The sequence below is a fragment of the Chlorocebus sabaeus genome, chromosome 4, assembly GCF_047675955.1.
Source record: "Chlorocebus sabaeus isolate Y175 chromosome 4, mChlSab1.0.hap1, whole genome shotgun sequence".
NCBI lineage: Eukaryota > Metazoa > Chordata > Mammalia > Primates > Cercopithecidae > Chlorocebus > Chlorocebus sabaeus.
Genome location: NC_132907.1, coordinates 51,249,209 through 51,271,280, shown reverse-complemented (window position 1 = coordinate 51,271,280; position 22,072 = coordinate 51,249,209). Strand labels below are relative to the sequence as shown.

The 22,072-nt window shown below is 39.9% G+C and overlaps 1 protein-coding gene across 6 annotated transcripts in view; it reads left to right on the top strand.

Moving 5' to 3' along the window:
* The first annotated feature begins 3,878 nt into the window (after nucleotides 1–3,878).
* NNT (nicotinamide nucleotide transhydrogenase) overlaps nucleotides 3,879–22,072 on the top strand; it is a 112,180-nt gene continuing 93,986 nt past the window's right edge. Inside the window, exons 1-5 of one of the 6 annotated variants that reach the window (XM_007961526.3) lie at nucleotides 3,879–3,997; nucleotides 10,018–10,221; nucleotides 13,988–14,217; nucleotides 16,548–16,765; nucleotides 19,635–19,722. In XM_007961526.3, coding sequence (XP_007959717.1) covers nucleotides 10,071–10,221; nucleotides 13,988–14,217; nucleotides 16,548–16,765; nucleotides 19,635–19,722 — 687 coding nt within the window. In that variant the 5' untranslated portion in view covers nucleotides 3,879–3,997; nucleotides 10,018–10,070. Of the gene's footprint in view, nucleotides 4,002–4,031; nucleotides 4,139–4,416; nucleotides 4,544–4,780; nucleotides 5,905–10,017; nucleotides 10,222–13,987; nucleotides 14,218–15,201; nucleotides 15,675–16,547; nucleotides 16,766–19,634; nucleotides 19,723–22,072 lie in introns of those variants that run through there. The other 5 variants (XM_007961528.3, XM_007961529.3, XM_007961524.3 and 2 more) reach the window with 5 other exon arrangements.

Below are 22,072 nucleotides of genomic sequence, written 5' to 3'. Positions count from 1 at the left end.
CAGGATGGTCTCGATCTTCTGACCTTGTGATCCGCCCGTCTCGGCCTCCCAAAGTGCTGGGATTACAGGCTTGAGCCACCGCGCCCGGCCCTGGTATCTTTATAAGAGAGAGGAGAGGGAGGTTTGGACACAGGCACGTAGAGAAGAAGGCAATGTGAAGATGGAGGCAGAGACTGGCTGCATTTATAAGCCAAGGAACACCAAGGACTGCTGACAACCAACAGAAGCTCTGGCAGAGGCATGGGATGGTTTCTCCCTCAATACTTCCAGAAGGAATCCTCCCTGCCAACCCCTTCGTTTTGGGCTTCTGACCTCCAGAACTGTGATAGAAAAGATTTCTGTTGTTTTCAGCCATCCAGTTTGTGGTAATTTCTCACAGCAGCCCTAGGAAACTAACATAGCTTCTACTCCTCACCAGCTTCCCAGACCCCCTAAACTATGATTACACAGATAATTTTCTATTTTTATTTATTTATTTATTTATTTATTTATTTATTTATTATTATTAAACTTCAAGTTGTAGGGTACATGTGCACAACGTGCAGGTTTGCTACATATGTATACTTGTGCCATGTTGGTGTGCTGCACCCATCAACTCGTCATTTACATCAGGTATAACTCCCAATGCAATCCCTCCCCCCTCCCCCCTCCCCATGATAGGCCCCGGTGTGTGATGTTCCCCTTCCCGAGTCCAAGTGATCTCATTGTTCAGTTCCCACCTATGAGTGAGAACATGCGGTGTTTGGTTTTCTGTTCTTGTGATAGTGTGCTAAGAATGATGGTTTCCAGCTGCATCCATGTCCCTACAAAGGACACAAACTCATCCTTTTTTATGGCTGCATAGTATTCCATGGTGTATATGTGCCACATTTTCTTAATCCAATCTGTCACTGATGGACATTTGGGTTGATTCCAAGTCTTTGCTATTGTGAAAAGTGCTGCAATAAACATACGTGTGCATGTGTCCTTATAGCAGCATAATTTATTTATTTTTTCTTTTTTTTTTTGAGATGGAGTTGTGCTCTTGTCACTCAGGCTAGAGTGCAATGGCGTGATCTTGGCTCACTTGCAACCTCCGCCTCCCGGATTCAAGCGATTCTCCTGCTTCAGGTTTCCAAGTAGCTGGGGTTACAGGTGCCTGCCACCATGCCCAGCTAATTTCTGTATTTTTAGTAGAGATGGGGTTTCGCCATATTGGCCAGGCTGGTCTTGAACTCCTGATCTCAGGCAATCTGCCTGCCTCAGCCACCCAAAGTCCTGGGATTATAGGTGTGAGCCACGGTGCCCGGCCAATTTTTTATATTGATTTAAAAATCCATAAGTTTCCTGTAATCCCAGCACTTTGGGAGGCCGAGACAGGTGGATCACGAGGTTAGGAGATCGAGACCAGCCTGGCTAACACGGTGAAACCCCGTCTCTACTAAAAAATACAAAAACTAGCCGGGCGAGGTGGTGGGCGCCTGTAGTCCCAGCTACTTGGGAGGCTGAGGCAGGAGAATGGCGTGAACCTGGGAGGCGGAGCTTGCAGTGAGCTGAGATCCAGCCACTGCACTCCAGCCTGGGCAACAGAGTAAGACTCTGTCTCAAAAAAAAAAAAAAAAAAAAAAAAAAAAAAAAATCCATAGGTTTTTGTAATTCGTACTTATTATATGCAAAGGACAATATTCACAGTAGTATGCTATGAGCTAGTTTTTTAGATGCTCACAAAAATTTCAAATGCAAACTGGTTTTACTTATGTAGCTTAAACAAATGCCAATTATTGAACTTTGTGCTGGCTCTTTAATATCGGTTCTCTTTTTTCTTCCAGTTAATGTTGATTAACATCAGCTCATTTAGTCAGTTAACATTTGTTTCCTAAAATCAAACACTCTTGATTAGCCTGGGAGAAGAGGGCTAAGATTAAGGTTAGTGATGGGTTCCTTTAAAACCTGTTGAGTGTCTGCATTATTAGACACACTGAAATTAAAGAGTCCTATCTCTCTGGGGTTGTTCACTTTACTAATAATTATTTATAAAAGGGAAGCTGAGACAATAAATTGTCAATAACCATTTAACATAATAACCACAACGAGAAGACATTAAAGCTACCTTTTCTTTAGCCTGATTTTACTTAGATGCTGGGTTTTGGTAACAAGCCATCACTAGAGGTCAGTTTTTGATTACATGTCTTCTCAGGTTCAGCCTGTGTTTTGATTTTTGGCTATTGGGCACCTCTCTGGTTTTTAGGCTTTAAAGCAGATCCATATGGTATATTATAGTATTGTAAATATTTCATTCTTTTGGCTTCTGGTAGATTAGAACTCTAATTATTAAAAACTATTTTTAAGCATTTGTGACTACAAAAACTAAACTACAAAGGGTTTAAATTTTGATATTAATCCTAATTTTAAAATATTTTAAAAATTATTCAATAATAGAACAATCTGTAATGAAAACTTACACATATGTGAGAGGTAATATTTTAAAATAAGAGTTTGCAAGTCAAGGTAGTCAGGGAGGAAAGAGTAGATGTCAGAGTGGGAAAGGCCCTTACAACTTAATAGGGAATATCAAATCTCTACAAAAATTTTATTCAAGGCAGTGTCTAAGACTTAGAAGCAACTAACTTAAAAGCAAACTTTTGTAACTTAGTCCTATTTTCACTGGGGACTCCCTTTATGAATAACACGCTGTAATTACACGTAGAAGCTTAAGGACTGAAACAGAGCATTTCAAATGACAAATGTTTTCACCCGAAGGAATAGCACCCAAATTATGTTGTACAAGTAAGCAGAATAAAATAATCACATGCTTGTTATTAAAAGTATCATATGCCTACCATTCACTGTTTTCAAAAGTGAAAAAATAGTATGTTATCTTTGAGTTTGTTTTCATGTGGTATAAACTTATAAGCAAGTTAAATTAAATAATGTACTGAGCATTAATTTAAGCCAGGATTTTCCAGCCTCAGCACTATTGACATTTGGGGCTGGATAATGCTTTGTTGTGAGGGGCTGTGCAGTGAGAGGTGTTCAGTAATATCCCTGGCCCCAACCCATTAGATATGTCCCCTCTCCAGTTGTGACAACCGAAATGTCTCTAGACATTGCCAAATATCCCTTGGATGTAAATTGTGCCCAGTTGGGAACCACGAATTATTAATCCCTAAAAGACAAAGCAGCAACTTCAGACCCCCACAAAAAGTTTTAAATCAATAACTTAGTTGAAAATCCTTATCCATTACTAATCTCACTTCATTGTACCTTTAGTATCTGGTAACCCTCCCTATGGTCACACTTAACTCGGCTCATTATTATTTTAAAACATGGTGCTGTGTCATTTCCTGTCTGTGAGTTTGGACTGCAGTGGGAATCCATTAGTTGAATGACCTTCTGTGTAGGTTAATCACAAGACAAGTTCTCAAACTAAGGGTTTCCCTGCGGCTCCTTTCTTTTTAAAGATATGGAATACCTGTTCTGCTTATGCCTTTTAGAGTCATAATTATTTTACTTGTATCAAAATTTCAATTAATAGAAAGAAATGACGTTACTGACACCTCATGATGATTAAGTTTTGGGCAAGTGAACCATTTTACACTGTTTTTTTTATTCCTCCCACTTTTAGTCAGAATACACCTGCAGAATAAGTAACAGAACTGTGTGAAAAGAACGACTAGGTCATTACGGTTAACAGTTTTACAAAAACAGCCAAGGCCTGGTCTGGAAAGCTCACAACATCCACCCGGGGTGCTTTCCAGCCTCGGGGATATTCGTACTAGCAGTGACACTAGCCAGCTTCCTCTAGGCTGGCTCTGGTGCTGGAAGACAAGCACGCAGATGTGTGTTACTTTTCAAGCCTGGACATTGTTTCTGAGGAATTTAACTCCACCTCTCCTGCCAGAATGGAAAATCAACGCCCCCATTCCCGCCCTTCACCAACCCTTCTCCTCCTGCCCCTTTCCCTTGCGTCCTCTCCTGTTACAGAAGTTCTGATTTTTCCTAGAGAGCTGGAGGAAAGGCAGGTACCCAGAGTGGAGTTATATTACCTGTTTCTTTGTTCTGATGGGACCTCAGAGAGGAATTCATGCTTTGTAACTGGTTCTTCAGGGGGAGAAGCAAATGTGTCCCTGAGAACTTCAGCTGCCGCGTTTGGTTCCAGGTTTGATTGACAAGGACTGGCGGAGGGAAAGCGCGGAGGCGGGGCGGGGGGCCGCGGGCCGCGGCAGAGACAAAGAGGTTTTGGCTGTCCCCGGGAGTGGAAGGGCCCCTGGGGGTACCTAGCCTTTGAACTCAAAGGGGGCATTTGGTGAGGTCGCCTTTTGGTCCCGAGAGCGCGCGGCGATCGGGTGGAGGGGGCCTGGCGGGAAGAAAGCAGGGACGGGGAAGGGGCGCGGGCAGAGGTGGGAGCAGAGCTGCCGTCACGTGGCCGCTGGCAGCCGCGGAGTTGGGGCTGTTCTTCCGGGTTGGAGGCTCAGCGCCGCGGGGCCCAAGCCCGGGTCTGCCAGCGCAACGTCCCCTCGCGGCCCTCAGGGCACAGCCCAAGGCTGTCCGCCTCCCGGCCCAGGTGAGCGCGGCGGCACTGGCGGGTGCGGGCAGCTGGGGCGCGCGCCTAGGGCGCAACTGGGAAAGGGGCTCGGGCCTTCCCTGAAGACCACAGCCCTCGCCTGGAGTGAGACCTGTCAAAGAGCAAAGGGGGGGCGGGGTCGGCGGTGTCCTGGGCACAGGGTGCACTGGGGTGTCCGCAGGCCGCAGGCCTAAATGGGGAAGAAGAACCGTGCCTCTTGGGGTCCCTTTCTCGTCTCCTGCTAGGGAGATGTCGCAGGGAGTGGGCGGGTGGATTTGGGAACTGGGCCCCCGCAGAGGGGCAGGGAATGAGGCGGCAGCTGTGCAGGTGCAGATATTTGTAGCTTTGGGGGACAGCGAGAGTCGTACGGCGTCATTTCGGCCTGCAAATGGGGGCTGGTGGAGAGGGAGGTCATAGAGGACTTTCGATGGGCGGTTCACCCAGAGAGGTGGCAGCTGGATGCACCTGAGGTATCCTTGACCCTTGAGGGAGTTCGGAGAGGGTGTCCGGCTGGGGACATAGGAGATTGCGAGCACAAATTGTGAGTGTGAGTCGGGGCGGTCAGGCGGTGGTGGTTGCAAGTTTCTGGGGCCTAGGCTGGTGAGGAGGAAGAGACAGCGGAGAGGGCGACCTGGGCAGAGCTAGTTCAAACTCAACAGCCGGAATGACTATTTACAGCCCTGGCCAATCGGCTTCCTAGGGAGGTTATAAATAGCGGTCTCGTGCAGATGCCAGCGGGTGGCAGTTAGTTGCTGAGCAAGGGGCGGCACCGGTGGCAGTAGCCGTGACACCGGTGGCTTTGGGTGAAGCTGGCTCAGTAGGGTATTGTGTCCTTGCTGGTATGTCTGGCTTTTAAAAGCGTGACTTGTTTATGGTTGCCGATGTCCTTTATTCACCTTGCGGTGCTGGCCAGTCCTTAGGTGGTCTGTTTGTCAGGAGTCTTGTAGGACAGACTTATTCGGAACAGCGCGTGGGGCTTAGGTGCCTACCTACTCTTCTTATTTAAAGTGTGCCCCTCATCTCCATTGTACCCCTTTTATTTGCAAACCTTGACTTTTTATTAACAGACAGTTTAGGATCACCTTCTTTCCAGCAGGTGCGCTCAGGCTGCTTACCTTTGCTGATAGAATCAGTTTTCCACAAGGCTACACAAACATTTCCTTTTCAAAGGAAATTTTCTGAAAATTCTTGGAAAATGTGCTCAATAGGTACTTACGCTTAAGGTTACCTAGCCCTATTCATTCATTTAGTCAAAGATACTGACTTCCTCTGTGTTGTGCAAAGCACTGGGGGAGAAGTAATACCAAAGTGAATATAACAGCTCATAAGGATATTCTCAATCCTGGCAACAACCCTGAGAGGTAGGTGCTGTTATTTTATTTTTTCAAGTCTTGCTCTTTTGTCCAAGCTGGAGTACTGTGGCACAATCATGGCTCACTAGAGCCTGGAACTCCTGGGCTCAAGCGATTCTCCCACCTCAGATTCCCAGGTAGCTGGGACTTCAGGCTTGTACCACCATGCCCTGCTAATTAATTTTTTTTTTTTCAGCAATGGGGGTCTCACTATGTTGTCCAGGCTAGTCTTGAACTCTTGGCCTCAAGCAGTCCTCCCCACTAGCCTCCCAAAGAGATGGCATTATAGGCAAGCCACCACCCTGGCTGGGTGCTGTTATTCCCCATTTTAAAGATAAGGAAATTAAGTACAGAGAAGTTAAGTGACTTCCCAAGGTCACACAGCCAATAAGTTGTAGAGTGGGGGTTTCCAATCCACAGATCCGGAGCTGACTCTCTTAAATATCTGTAGTATCCTCCCTCTGTAGGTTGGGTGCTTGCCCTCAAGGATTTTAATATCTAATAGGGGAAATAGCCCATATAAGTTACATTAAACATACATATGAAAGCAATGCTAAAATAGTTGTGTTTTTTTTCCCTCCTAATTTTGACTTATAAAGTTTTTTTCTTATTGCTTCAAAGCCACAGGAGCACATGGATAAATGAGAGCTTTATAGTGAAGATGGAGGAAAATGTGATGATTAAGATGGAGTATTATCTTTCATATAAACCTGTACAGGCCAATGATAAGATAGCTTAAATATTCTCTATCTTTCAGGGCCATTTGTATTTGGTTTAGACTTAGTGATATGTACTGCTCTTGCCAAGAAATGACCTCCTGATCTCTCTGCCCTGTATGTTCATAGTTGAATCAAGTGGAATTTTTCACAGAAATTGGCCTATGAAGGCTTTTCAGCCAGGGATCTGCTGAACATCAAATTACCATTTTCCAAGTCGTAGGAACAAATTTTCCAGATTTCAGGCCATGAAATAGGACTTCAGTTTTATAACATTACAAAGTCTCATCTAATTGTAAAATTTCTAGAGCCTAAAATGGCCTTTGAAACTTGTGCTCTTTTTATAGTTGAGCTAACTGAGGCATGGGGAGGTTCAGGTTGAACAGTGAGTGAGTGGCAGATTCGGACAATACAGGACTCTATAAAGCTCAGTTCACTCTTTTGCTGATGAGGTCTGGGAACTCTTGGTCACCCCTATAAAAATGGTGGTTGTTGAGGAGTTGGGATGATCCAAGAAGAGAAACTTGGGTAAGCAGGGAGGTTGGGGTAGGAGTAGGTCACTCAGTAACGGTAGGGGAAAAAAATCTCACTCAAGACAAGAATAATCTTTTACACATCTTTGCATCTCCCTTAGTTCTTGGTATAGATTCAGTAGAGGTTTTGAATATGTAGCTGAATTTTGAACTAATTTTCTCTTTATTCTCAGCCGTGATAACTCTAGATGTGACCCATGAACGAATGAATAGGGTATTTTTGGGACTTGAGAATACTTTAGGACTGAAATGAAATGACATGATGTGTGGAAACACTTTGAATATGTAAAACTGTCTGTCCAAATGCAAAGAATTATTCATACATATTTTTAATTGCATGCCAAAACACATCTTGCATTCTTTCTTCCTTAGCTATTTTTCATTTGATTCTCTTCATCTCAAATGGCTTTTCCTTCCTTTTCTGAGCTCTCAAAGAGGACACAATCTCATTCTTTGATCCTTCAAAGGACTCTGAGCTTGTGTTACTCTACTTTGTAGTATTATTATTTGTTGACTTCTTATCTCCAGGAAAATTTCAGTTTGATTCTACAAGTGCTTCTTAATGGCAAAACTCTGTCCTTGGTATATATTTGTTGAATTAAGGGGCATCTTATGAATAAATGCTCTCTGGTTTAAAAATTTCCATTACCAATGATGCTTTCTGGTATTTTAAAGATGTTTCTTCAGGGAGTTGTGGCAGCAGGTTTTTTTTTTTTCTTTTGAGACAGAGTCTTGCTCTGTTGCCCAGGCTGGCAGGCTGGAGTGTAGTGGCATGTTCTTGGCTCACTGCAACCTTTGCCTCGCAAGTTCAAGTGATTCTCGTGCCTCAGCCTCGTGAGTAGCTGTGACTACAGGTGTACACCATCACTTCTGTCAGGCCTCTGAACCCAAACTAAGCCATCATAACCCCTGTGACCTGCACGTATTTATCCAGATGGCCTGAAGCAACTGAAGAACCACAAAAGAAGTGAAAATGGCCAGTTCCTGCCTTAACTGATGACATTCCACCATTGTGATTTGTTCGTGCCCCACCCTAACTGATCAATTGACCTTGTGACATTCCTTCTCCTGGGCAATGAGTCTCAGGAGCTCTCCACTGAGCACCTTGTGACCCCCATCACTGCCTACAAGAGAAAACCTCCTTTAACTGCAACTTTCCACCACCTACCCAAATTCTATAAAACTGCCTCACCCCTGTCTCCCTTTGTTGACTCTCTTTTCGGACTCAGCCCACTTGCACCTAAGTGAAAATAAACAACCTTTTTGCTCACCCAAAGCCTGTTTGGTGGTCTCTTCACATGGATGGATGCGTGTTACAATGCCCGGCTAATTCTTTGTATTTTTAGTAGAGATGAGGTTTTGCCATGTTGACCAGGCTGGTCTTGAACTGCTGAGCTCAGGCAATCTACCTGCCAACACCTCTCAAAGTGCTAAGATTACAGGCATGAGCCACCATGCCTGGCCAGTGGCAGCAGTTCTGAAATTAAAAATGAGCTAAGTCTTTCTCCCTCTGGAGTCTGGAAGAAGGTTTACGGAGCCTACTAGGATTAGGTGCTCAGTCCCGTGAGGGTCCACATGATGCAGCAGAACTTACAGGCAGAGTTAGCAGTGTTAGCTGAGTTTGGCTAATAAAGTTCTAAGTCCTTGGCTTCTTTCCATTCCTTTTTGTTTTTTCTTTGAGACAGAGTCTCGCTCTGTCACCCAGGCTGGAGTGCAGTGGCGCAATCTCGGCTCACTGCAACCTCTACCACCTGGGTTCAACCGATTCTCCTGCCTCAGCCTCCCGAGTAGCCAGGATTACAGGTGCCAGCCACTAGGGCTGGCTAATTTTTGTATTTTTAGAAGAAATGGGATTTCACCATGTTGGTCAGGCTGGTCTCGAACTCCTGCCCACCTTGGCCTCTCAAAGTGCTGGGATTACAGGCATAAGCCACGGTGCCTGGCTTCTTTCCATTCTTGAAAGAAAGAAGAGAAAGGTATGGAAGACCGTTGGGAATTATGGGGACAGCGGGAGTGCCTTTCATGCATCCCTGGGGATCTACTGAGGAATGTGGTGGAGGTGGAGGTAGTTCCTGAAGCCTTAGTAACAACAAAATCCAGTGACGCTTCACCCAGCCTGGTTAGAACTGGCAAAAAGTGGCCATTTGTGAGAACCACTGACAAAAGTGTTCATAGTTAAACGGCCACATCTGCAAGCACAAGCCTATTTGATAAAGATACTATGGAATTTTTCTTTCTTTCTTCTTTTCTTAGAGTCATATGTCATGCGTGTTTAATTTTCTTGAGAGGTACACTTGGCAAACATGAATCTTGTGTTCACTCACTCACTCAGCCTCAGTTCAGAGGTCTCAGTGGATAAGCATCCTGCTGCACTGAATAGGATGTCAGAGTATTCAGTATGACCTGGTGGCTAAATGCAAGTCACCATTGTACTGTACAGTATTTTAGGTAATTTAAGGGAAATTCAAAGGTAACTGAATTACATGCACTTTTTGCTGGACATGCTGACTTAGGAGATAACTTTCATGTAAAATATGACTTGATTCTGTAGCAATATGTGTGTGTATTTAAGCTTTCCAGCTACATTAAGGATCAAATAGATTATATGACCTAGGTTTGGAATTGAATAGTGAGTTTAGAACTCCAATTTTAGTGCGAAAATGGATTCCAAGTTTTAAATGCCTGAACTGGAAAACGAATTTTGAGCATCTTCTGTAAGTAACAAACTTGGCAAATAAAATTCTTTGTAGATGTCTACATACAACTGTTATATTTCAAATTCTTTAGATTAGTATTTTTAAAATGTTTTTCATGTTTAAAAGACAGATAGTTTTTTTCTTGGCATATAAACATCCTATTTTCTTTTTTCTTAGTGATTTGCCTTGAAGGAAACTGGGGAGTCAGAAAATTGGAAACTCATATCAGCATGGCAAGCCTACTGAAAACACTGGTGACTGGCTGCTCGTGTCCTTTACTTAGCAATTTGGGGTCCTGTAAGGGTCTACATGTGAAGAAGGATTTTTTACGAACATTTCATACTCACCAAGAACTGTGGTGTAAAGCGCCTGTAAAACCAGGTAAAGTCTCACTTCAGTGATTGTAAATGAAACCTTCAAGTCATAGGAACTAATAGATCTGATGATCGATAAAAGGAAAAGCCATGTAGTGTTTTTTTGTTTTTTGTTTTTTTTTCCGAGACGGAGTTTCACTCTGTCTCCCAGGCTAGAGTGCAGTGGCGCGATCTTGGCTCACTGCAAACTCCACTTCCCAGGTTCACATCATTCTCCTGCCTCACTCTCCCGAGTTGCTGGGACTACAGGTGCCCGCCACCACACCCGGCTAATTTTTTGTATTTTTAGTAGAGATGGGGTTTCACCATGTTAGCCAAGATGGTCTCGATCTCCTGACCTCGTGATCCGCCCGTCTCGGCCTCCCAAAGTGCTGCGATTACAGGCGTGAGCCACCACATCCAGCCAAAGCCATGTAGTTTTATGGCCTGGTGCTTGTGAGTGATCATTTAAACAAAAAATAAGTAAGTGCTATCTTGTGTTTTCCATATACTATAGACGTTCCTGATTTCCAGCGCTAACAGAGAAGAAAAGGTAATAGAAAAACAAACGAAAAGGATAAACCAGTTGACTTGTCCCTGGAGCCTATTGCTCATAGTAACCATTTCTCCTAGAAGCCCTTTCTAATTCCTTGTTAGTATTTGAGAATTGTACCATATACGGGTCAACTTTGCTCAGGAATTAGGAATTAAGTATGTTAATTGGTCTGCATTAATGCTTTCCAATTTAGTAAGTAGCAATTTGATTGCAGTTGCTCAGGTCAGAAACCCTGGAGTCATTCTACATTCTCCTAGTAGGTATGGGTCAGCTCTATCTCATATTTACAATCTGTCCTCTTCTTGCCATTGCTACTTTTATAATCTTGGTCCAAGCCATCATCATCTGTCACCTGTACTGATGCACCAGTCTTCTACACGGTCTCTGTGCTTTTTACCTCTGCCCCCTACAGTCTGTTCTGCACAGGACAGTGAGAATAATCTTTTTAAAATGTACAATCAGGTCACTCCTTAACTCAAAATTTGCCACTTGCTTCCTAACTCTTACAGAGGAAGATCTGAAGTCTTCCAGTGGCCTACAAGGCCTTCCCTGATAGGATGTCTACTTGCTTCTGTTCTGGGGTACAGGCCAGAAGGAGGAGAGGCTAAAAGGGGCCCTTCTAAACCAAGTCAACTCTTTTTCATCAGTCTTGCCCGAAGACCATCCCAGTACTTCTGTCACTTCACTTCACTGTCCAGAACTCAGACGTGCAGCTGTTTATAGCTGTAAGGGAGACTTGGACATTTTGTCTTTTATTCTAGATGGCAGTGTACCCAGCTAAAAATGGCATTTTCTTATTAAGGTGGAGGAACAGGATGGATATTTGGGGGGCAACCTTTGTCACATAGAATAATGCCCTCTTTTGTTTTTTAAGTTTGTAGGACCATTTGTTTATTCATTAAGGACCCCTAAACTGCTAGGTGTTTTGAGATTTTATGTCTGCCTTGAATAGATTTTATAGCTTCTTTTCTTGTTCTCGGATGACAAGTCACAATTGGCAGGGTATCTGTCCCTGTAAGCCTCCAACTTTATCTTCAGATGCTTTCTTTTAAACTGCTCTGGAAAGCCAGATTATCCTGTGTGATAAAATTGTGTATAAAATAAAGGTAAATAACTGTGTTGAAGACATGAATACTGTCCTTGTGAGTAAATCCATGGACATCAAGATCTCTGTATTGATTATGTATAAGACACTTTTGTTTAATTTCTGGTTCTTCACTATTTCCCAATTATTTTTATCTCTGAAAGATAAGGAGTCTATTTTTTCCTTAATATAACCATAAGTTCATTACCATACTGAAAAGTATAGTAAGTAATTCCATCTATAGTCAGTATTCATATTTTTTCAATTGCCTTTTCCTTCCTTCCTTCCTTCCTTCCTTCCTTCCTTCCTTCCTTCCTTCCTTCCTTCCTTCCTTCCTTCCTTCCTTCCTTCCTTCCTTCCTTCCTTCCTCTTTTTCTTTACAGTTGGCTTGTTCAAAGAGTGATCCAAACAGGGTCCACACACATTTGCTATGTCTCTTTTGTCTATAAGTTCCTGTCTTCTTTTTTCCTTTTAATATACTGAAGAATTTCATTGTTGCTGTGTAGAATTTACAACATTCTAGGTTTGGCTGATTGAATTATCTTGGTATTGTTTAGCCAGTTTCTCTGTCCCTTGTATGTGCTCAAATTATCTCTTATTTGGTCAGTGGAAGCCCTTTCACATTGGCTTCTAAATCCTTTTGACATGACTTCAGCCATCTTTGGTAGCTTCCTTACTTTTGCCATGTAGAGCCTGACAATTTGAAGTTGTCAGATAAGTGAACTTGAGATAACTGTATGTGATTGAGCGTTGTATGTCAATCCAAATATTTGCCAGCTTTCTATTATTTTCCTTCCTCTCCTTCAAGTAAGGAGTAAGATTCAGCATTATTTGCCTTTTGTGTACTGTAAATTATTACTGTATAGGTAGTGTGGAATCTAAGACAGTGTTCAAATTCAGGTCTAGGTTGACTTAATTTCTCTAAGGTCTTACTTAATAAGTTACTCTGTAGGGATAATTTCATTCATTTTGAAATTATACATATTCAGATCTTAGGTTGCAAGAATGGGTTTCCTAAGCTTTAATAAACCTTAGATAGAAACAGATACTCTTCATTAAAAAATGTTTATGCTGCATATTAAGTAAAACATCAGGAGAAACTGATATCCTATAGCTAAAGATGGTCTTAACCATATCTAAATATAAGATTGTACTATATAGGCTTTTTTGAGTTGCAAGAAACGGAATCACATCAAATTATATTTTGTGATGAGGGTTTGCTATGTGGATTCTTGGCAAGTGTGAGGGCCCAGAAGCCCCCCATCTACTCCTGGATAAGCGGAACGTTATTTGTGGAATTCGTGGCTGTGACCCATCTTCTCTCTTTAAATATCTACTACTGATGTTTCTGCCACTGTTACTGCTGACCTCCCTTTGATTACCTCGTAGCTGTGCTTAAAAAATAACATTTGCACTGATCTACTGTCCTTGTCCCTTTCTCTGGGTCTCCCATTCAAACTCCTTGAGAGAGAACCCAGTGGGTTGAGTAATCACTGGCCAATATATAGTGTCCTTGGACAGAGTTTCTGTCTAAGTCGTCTCATAAGGTGCAGCTGCTAGTTTTCCTCATCTGCCCTGTAGATGATTGTCCTTGACACAGTTGCTGATCCCTCGTCTAAGTGGCTGAGTGTGTAAAATCTTAAAATACAACACTTAGAAATTTACGAGGCATTGTCTATGGCCAAATTGCCTGGAAGGGAACTTTTGAGTGTGGCAGGCCATCAAAATGTCTAGGATACAGTTGTTCTTCAAAATAGCTAGTTACTTCCATTTTTGTTAAAAGTAAGGACAAGGAGACCATAACCGGAGGGGCTTAGTTTGAAGAGTGGAATCAGCATGTGGAGGGATCTCTAAACCCACTATTTTTTTTGCCTACAAATCAGCTAAGTTTGTTATATTCCTTGAAGAAAGCCGATTGATTAAATAAAATATTCAGAAGTTTCAGAAGACTAGGCATAAAAGTTTCTTATCCTCTATCAAAAAAGTCAAAGAATTGTAAGTATGAATCAGGAACATCATTCTGAACAGCAGGTTGCATGTGTGGTGTATTTTGAAGAAAAGATTGCCCCTTTCAGTTTTCTGAAAACTGTTTTTAAACATTTTTTGTTTGTTTTTTACCAAATGTATTTTTTTTTTCCCTTTGCTTGTTTGTAGGAATTCCATATAAGCAACTGACTGTTGGAGTCCCCAAAGAGATATTCCAAAATGAGAAGCGAGTGGCATTGTCTCCTGCTGGCGTTCAGAACTTGGTCAAGCAGGGTTTTAATGTTGTCGTGGAATCTGGTGCGGGCGAAGCTTCCAAGTTCTCAGATGATCACTATAGAGCGGCAGGTGCCCAAATCCAAGGGGCAAAGGAAGCGCTGGCTTCTGATTTGGTGGTCAAAGTAATTATTCCTTTTTCCTCTCCCATTTATAGCATGCTAACTTTTAAAAATCTTTTCATAGAAAAATTAAATTACTTTCTCCGGAGTTATACCTTTTCCTATTTTCAAATAGTGTATTTTTCTCAAAGAAATGATTGCATGTTGTCATATTCTTCATACTCCAGTAAAACTTTTATCAGACAATATAATCTATGTTTAACCATGAGGAAAGAAAAAGTGATCTTCATTTTTATATTTGCTATATGAACATTTTCTTTTAATTGGCTAGGAAAAATTTGTTCTACATGGTCCATATATATCCAGAATACCCACACGTGGACATTTACTGCTAGAATGGAAAGAAAGTGTGGAACTTAGTCTGGGACTGAATGTTCAGTGATCTTCTGACACCTGAAGGCACAACGATTTACACTGACATAAGTGCTATTTCTAGAGAGGGCATGACTATTTTGGAGAAAGCAGCTTTGGGCTGAGTGGCAAGTAGCTTTACCTACTTTAAAATAAGTTCTTAAGGTAATATATAACAGAAATTTATATACTAAAGGACTTGAGAATTAAAATATGAAATAAAAAATCCTTTAGAGTAAGGGGAAGAGACTGTATCAAGGGTCTAGCACAGATGATAACTAGAGTTGAGCATTAAATTAAATGCTAAGCCTCCTGCAACCAAGGCAAACAGGGAAGTAACTCACTTTTTTCAGGAAATACAAGCTTTTTTTCTACATTAATTTCCATGAGGTATCAATCACATAGTTTTTTTATTTCCTTAAAATCCTAACACTTGACAGGTGGTTTTTGCTAATGTTACAAAACCAATTTTTGCTATTGAAAGTTAATAGTAAAATTTGTGGTATGGGGGTTAACTGCAACTCAGCTAAAGCTTTTTAAAGGTTTAAGTTTACAAATACTTGGTAATATAACTAAATATATAGTAAAATTACTTAGAGAAAAGAGAAGTATAATTCATTCTCATATATATTCTAGAGATCATCTTTTGAGATGTCTTAAAAAAGCCCTATAAGGGTGTGTTTACACTTTGGAAATGCTATGTGTTCCTTTTAGGGATTCACAGTGTATATAAGCAGTTAATGGTGTGCTCAGAAATACTGTAACATAGAATACTATATGACCTTGTACAGTACTAGCATTAATAAACTTCTTGATCTTGGGGGCCTCTCGTTTGAGCCAAGTCTGTTAATATCCTGAGGAGCGCATTCAGGAAAACATTCTATTGGCTTGACTTACTCAGATGACAACGGTCTCAGCTGAGCATTTGATAGGGGCCAGTAGAATCAATTCAGAGTTGTTTTCTAACTTTTACTAAATCTATGTTATAGATTTTCTTGGAGGAAAAGTAGACCTTGTCAGAGAGCCTTAATTAAAGTCCAGAACCTAGAAACATATGCATCACCAGATCAACAACTGAAATGGGAATAGCAGACAAAGGTGTCTCATAGGTAAATTGAGGTGAAATGCTGTGAGATAAACTTATTGACCCAATGTTTGTGTTTGTATTTAAAACATAAGTCCCAGAGGCTGTGTTTTCTGTGTTTACTTGCCTAAAAGCACTATTGCTAACTGGGAACTAATGAAATGGGATATTTTATTTGAAGGTTGATTTTAAACTTGGATATAAAACATATTTTAAAATATATTTAAAATGCAGTTTTAAAAATTTGGCTTTAAAAAGTGGATATTGGAAACTTTCAAGCATATGGAGTGTGTATTCATTGACTTAGTTGATACTTCTTAACGTAACAAAATATATTGTAGCTTTTGACTTAAACCCAATTCAGCAAGGTTACTGGTGTGAGTTGTGTTCATCTATAAATAGTCACCTGGAATTTTAAAGTGACATAAATCTATACTTAGTTTACAATGTTCTTAATGTCTCATCACTCCAAATATTTATGCTTACCAAAATTAGCAAGGATTTAATCTTGCTTGAAGGATTGAACACACAGCAAAACTTCCTGTCTGTTTATTCTAATATCTGTTAATATTACCAGGATAATAAGTTTTGGGGACTGCAGATTTGCTGGAGAGCTTCCATATATTTTTTCACCTCTCTGCAGTTAATTGTCAAACCAGTCTCAGTATTTTGTATTTCCCAGGTGTGTGTACCCTTTACTCAGACCAGTCCACAGGTCATTAGGCAGGGGATAGATGGTATATGTCTGTGTGTGCTTTTTTAGTCAGAAATTTATTGATGGCAGATTTATTTCTGGAGTATTATTTAAGTCATAGCATATTATCTAAGTTTTCCTGTTTAGTTAAAAATATGATTAAGGTATTTATATTTTTAATCTGTGACTTGATTTTTTTCCCAGGTGCGAGCCCCTATGGTTAATCCAACATTAGGTGTTCATGAAGCGGACCTTTTAAAGACATCGGGAACACTGATTAGTTTTATTTACCCAGCCCAAAATCCAGAGTTGCTAAATAAACTTTCCCAAAGAAAAACTACAGTTTTGGCAATGGACCAGGTTCCAAGAGTTACAATTGCTCAGGGATATGATGCACTAAGCTCCATGGCCAACATTGCAGGGTAGGTTCTTTTCCATTTCAAATGAGCAAAAGCACAATGGTGCTACAGAAACCTTCATACTGTAGCTCTTCTCTTTTACAGTGATTTTACTTGTAATTATTGTTGTAGATTGCAGCCTTTTGAGAGTGCATTTAAATTATTTTTGACTCTTTTTACTGTTTTACAGTAATTAGATAGGAAATGAACTCTATTATATATTCCTTTTTAATCTTAGTGAGTAGAAGAGTAGTAATGTTTCCATCCACCAAAGCAAATAGCTGTCAGATTATTTGTATGAGGAACACACTATATTTCATATGTGTGTGTGTACCTGTATATATTAGGTTGAACTGACTGTTTTTATGGGTCAAAAATGGTTGAATAGTGACAATTTCATGTGGTTAAATTAATATGCATATATTAGTGGATTTGCCATCTTAATTAGGTTTTGCTTAGGTAAATTTATAAAATATTTAAAGAATAGGAAAAAGGTCTGGACTAGAGGAAGTTTCATCTGATGTCAAAACCCATATTGATAACTGAGGGCTATGTCTTCTACCTTTAAGGTCAAGATGGTAATACGCTTCATTTGCCCAATAGCACCAATACATTCTCTGTTGATTGCCTGGAGTACTATGTTGAGAAGGATTCTAAGGCCCATTCTGCTTGGAGGAATGTGGCTATGATTGAGTAATCATGCCTGCCATGGGTGAGGGACAGGAATAGCTGCATGAACACAGTGTACTGCTGACTTTGCCTTAAAGGGTGGGAACAATCTGGAAATGGGATAATGCTTACGAAGCAACTTCTCTAAGAAACTAATTAAATAAGATTTTAAGCATGAAAACTATTAGTAGTTGACAATTTGCTAATATTAATGAGGCACAAAGAAAATCTTTTTAAAAAAAAGTGCATAAAAGACACTAACATGACTAACATGAATAAAGCCTTTTATAGCCTGACACATAAGCAAAAGTTTTCTTAGGTTTTATATTTTAGCATAGGAAATATGTCATAGATTCTACTTTGTGTTTTTAGCTGCACGGTTTTAAATTTATTTAGCCTAATGTGACTTAAAATTTTACCTAGAAAATGTATAATGTTAAGTTTTAAGGGTGCTGTTGATTCTGAAATGCACATATGTGAAAGAATATCAAAACCAGTCACTCTAGATCAAGTGGTTTTAGCTGTTGAATCTTTTGAGCAAATGAAATATTATGAGACAATATAAATAAATCCAGTAAGAGCTGAGTAGTTTTGGGTACACTGAGTATGGCAGGATTGTGTAGAAACATTCCTACTCTCCATCTCATCCACTATGGCCCCAGATTTGTCTGAAGTTTAAACCTTCAGGGACCCAGGGATCACAATTTGAAGAATCACTGTTTTATGTCCTGAACTGATATGTGCAGAGAGCATAGTGTAAAAGGAATCATCTAGTATGCATATCCATACAATGTATGATAAATCATTATCTGTCTCATTCATGCACACAGCCATATTACAGTGAAGATGTGCTGCTTCCATTTCATTACTGTTCATTCTGAACTTTTTTGCTGTCATGAAGAAAATGTCCAATTTATTAACTTTTTTCACTATAAATGTTTTCTTGTACATTTCCTGTGTAATCAACCTCCTTTTGTGATTTATTTTTCAGAATAGCAACTGAATCTTTTAGAGCATTAATTCTACAATTAATGTCTTACAGTGGCCTTTGAATCTTTGTCATATTTGCCCATTAAAAAATGCTGTCACTTGAATTCAGAAGAGCAACAGATAATATAATCTCTAAAGTATTATTTTTTGCTCCAGTGTGATTAAGTTAATAATAGTGACTTTATATGTTTTTGCATCACTTATTGTATCAAGTATTATTATGTAAAAATATGATCAGGGAGAAGATTTTCTTGTCACCTAGCAGGGGAGTTTTAATAGTTGCTTTATAATATTGAGCCAGTGTATATATTACCAAGTAAGAATGCAAAAGTGCCTTTTACATATAAAATAGTATGAAAATTATTTGATTTATTAAATAGTTTGTTTCTTTGGCTAAAACACTTAATATTCACTGAGCATTTTCTATGTGATAGGCTTTATGCGAAGTGTTTCACCTGCATTATCTCATTTAGTCCTCACGACCCTAAAAGATAGATGCTTTTTGTCCTCACTTTATAGATGAGGAAACCAAGGTTTAGAAAATTTTAAAAATTTGCCCAAGATCGCAAAGGTAATCAGTCAGTATGTCTGAAAATCCCATACTTTGAAACATTAGAGATCAAGGGAAGTGTTTCTTCTGTTCTCTGAGGTTGGAATCTTATTATGTACAAGCCTATGGATGACCTAATTTTTTTATTTTAAAGATTTTCCCCCCATTACCTAAGCACTACCTAGTCATCAAAGAAGATTTGGACAATATAGTAAAGTAAGTGTGAAGGATGTATAGTCCTAGCACCCAAAGAAAACCATTGTTAGTATTTTCCTATCTTTCGTTCATTATATTTTCTATTATGTTCTACAGTACTTGTTATGAAGAGGGTGGGTGCATAATGGATAAGAGAGTGCTTCTGTAGGCAGGCTACCTATGTTAGACTTCTGGCTCTACAATTTCCTAGCCGAGTGACCTTGGGCAAGTCTCTCAATCTATATCTCAGTTTTCTCACCTATGGGATGAAGATACTAATTGTACCTATCCATAGGCTTCTTGTGAAAATTAAAGAAGCAAGTATATATACAACACTTAGAACTGTTTTTGACATATAGTACATACTATATAAATATTAGTGATTATTCTTTGATAAAACTTCATTGATAACTTATGATGATATATGAATCTGAGATCTCTCCTTTTATGGAATTGTTTATTTATTTATTTATTTATTTATTTTTAAAGTTATAAGGCTGTTGTCCTAGCAGCAAATCATTTTGGACGTTTTTTTACTGGTCAGATCACAGCTGCTGGAAAAGTTCCTCCAGCTAAGGTGGGTACAACTTTTAATGTTTCTTTATAATATGCATTGATTAAAGGAAAGGGGATGTATAGTCTCAAAATATAGTTATTTAAAAATTTTTATATGTTAACCTCACATTGATGACTTTTTGGTGTGTATAAATATTTCATGAAGCCTCAAAGCTTAACGTTTTAAGATTGCTAGAAAAAAATGAACTTTGACTTTCTGAAAGTTCTAGTCTTTTCTGTTTTTTAACTTACTAATTTGAATTTTAAAAAAAATTTTGGATAACTTGTCCTCTGTAGCCTATATATTATTAATTTTTTAAAACAAATATTCAAGATACCATTCTGAAGATTCTGGGTTTCTCAATTTTTGCAACATTTTGGCACATATACAAGGTATTTTTGGTTTCTTTACTTCTTGTCAATTTTTGGATCAAGAAGACAGGAAATGGGAGGTGGTGCAATCAGGATATTTGGCAGAGAGAAAGGGTGCCAGTTTCTTTAATCCACACTGAGAGCAGAAAGGAGCAGTTAACGATGAGAGGTGACAATGGCTTGCTGAAAGAATAGGAGGTCATATTGTGATCCTTCAATCCTATGTACACTCAGTAACAATGGAAATCCTGAGGCTAGGTGTCTTAGTGCATTTTGTGTTACTAAAAGAGAATACCTGCGACTGGGTAATTTATTTAAAAAAAGAGGTTTATTTGGCTCATAATTCTGGTAGCTGGAAAGTTCAAGATTTGGCAGCTGCAGCTGGTGAGGGCCTCAAGGCTGCTTCAACTCATGGTGGACAGTGTAAAGGGAGCAGCCATGTGCAGAAAAGATCACATGGTGAGAGAGGAATCAAGAGAGTGAAACCGAGGGAGCTTGGCCCTTCTATCAACCCACAGAATGAGAACTCCACCCCCCACTCCCAGGGAGGGCATTAATCTGTTCATAAGAGATCCACTCCCATGACCCAAACACCTCCCACTAGGTCCCACCTCCTAATATTGCCACATTTGGGATCAAATGTCAACATGAGTTTTCACTGGAACAAAGCACATCCAAACCATAGCACTAGGAACAGGAAACTTGACTTTAAATGTGGTCATTTACCTACCTGTAGGGTACAGGTTTACTGGTGCTTCCTGCTCTTAAGTACTTTGTTATATAAGCCCAGAGTTCTCACACAAAATAAATCTGGAAAACAATTAAAACAAAAGCTGATAGCAGCTTTGAGAAATTATATTGTTTTGAAAAACAGGCCAGGTGAAAAAAATGCGGTTTAAGTGGAGGCCAGAATACTTAGCAAGAAAGTGTGAGCAAACAACGCAGATGTGAGATGTACAATGATTAAATTTTGACTTCTTTCTCAGGATCATAAAAAAATATCTGGCACGCATAGTGGCCAGAAGTTCGATGCTGTTCTTAAATTGACTGAATGCTTTGATGCACGAGTCTACTTTGGTTATAATCTTTCTAGATATATGTGGAAGTTGAGAGAAAAGCTGTGAATAAAAGATATTAAAAAGTGAAACAAAAGACAAGACGCTTAAAGAAAAGAGAATCAGCCTTTAAAAGGTGGAAAAGTGACTATCTTTACTGAAAATTTAAATTGCAGCTTAAGGGACTTTGGCTACATGACAGAAATAATTTTCTGAAATTGAAGGCACTGGTACAGCTCATTAAGGTGGATTGCATAATACAGTCTTTTATTTGGATTTCCTTTAAACATGGAGGGTTCTTACCTGCTAAAACAAGTTTGTTCAAGCCACAGCCTGTGGGCCACATGTGGCCCAGGATAGTTTTGAGTGTGGCCCAAAACAAATTTGTAAACTTTCTTAAAACATTATGTGATTTTTGTTGCCATTTTATTTTTTTGGCTCATCAGCAATTGTTGGTGTTAGCTAGTATATTTTATATGTGGCCCAAGACAATGATATGTGAGGCATTGTTCTAGGAGCTGGGGATATGGCGTGAACAAGACAAAATCCCTGCTGCACAAGACTTACACTCCAGTGGGGGTCACAGTGAGGAGACAAAAGATCAAATAAATACCTGAGAGAATTTTATTTTATTATTATTATTATTTTTGACTTGGTTTTTTGTTGGAGGCAGGTTCTCACTCTGCCTGGAGTTTTCACTCCAGGCTGATCTGGAACTCCTGAGCTCAAACAATCTTCCTGTCTTGGCCTCCCAAAATTTTGGGGTTACAGGCATGAGCCACTGCACCTGGCCATGAGATAATTTCACACAGGAAAAAATGAACCGTATGATATGACAGTAATGGGCACAGGTCACTTTAGTAGAGGTATGGGGAAGCTTCGTCTGACCTTTGAACTGAGATTTGAAGCATGGAAGAAGGAAACAAGAGTTTAAGGATTCCAAGC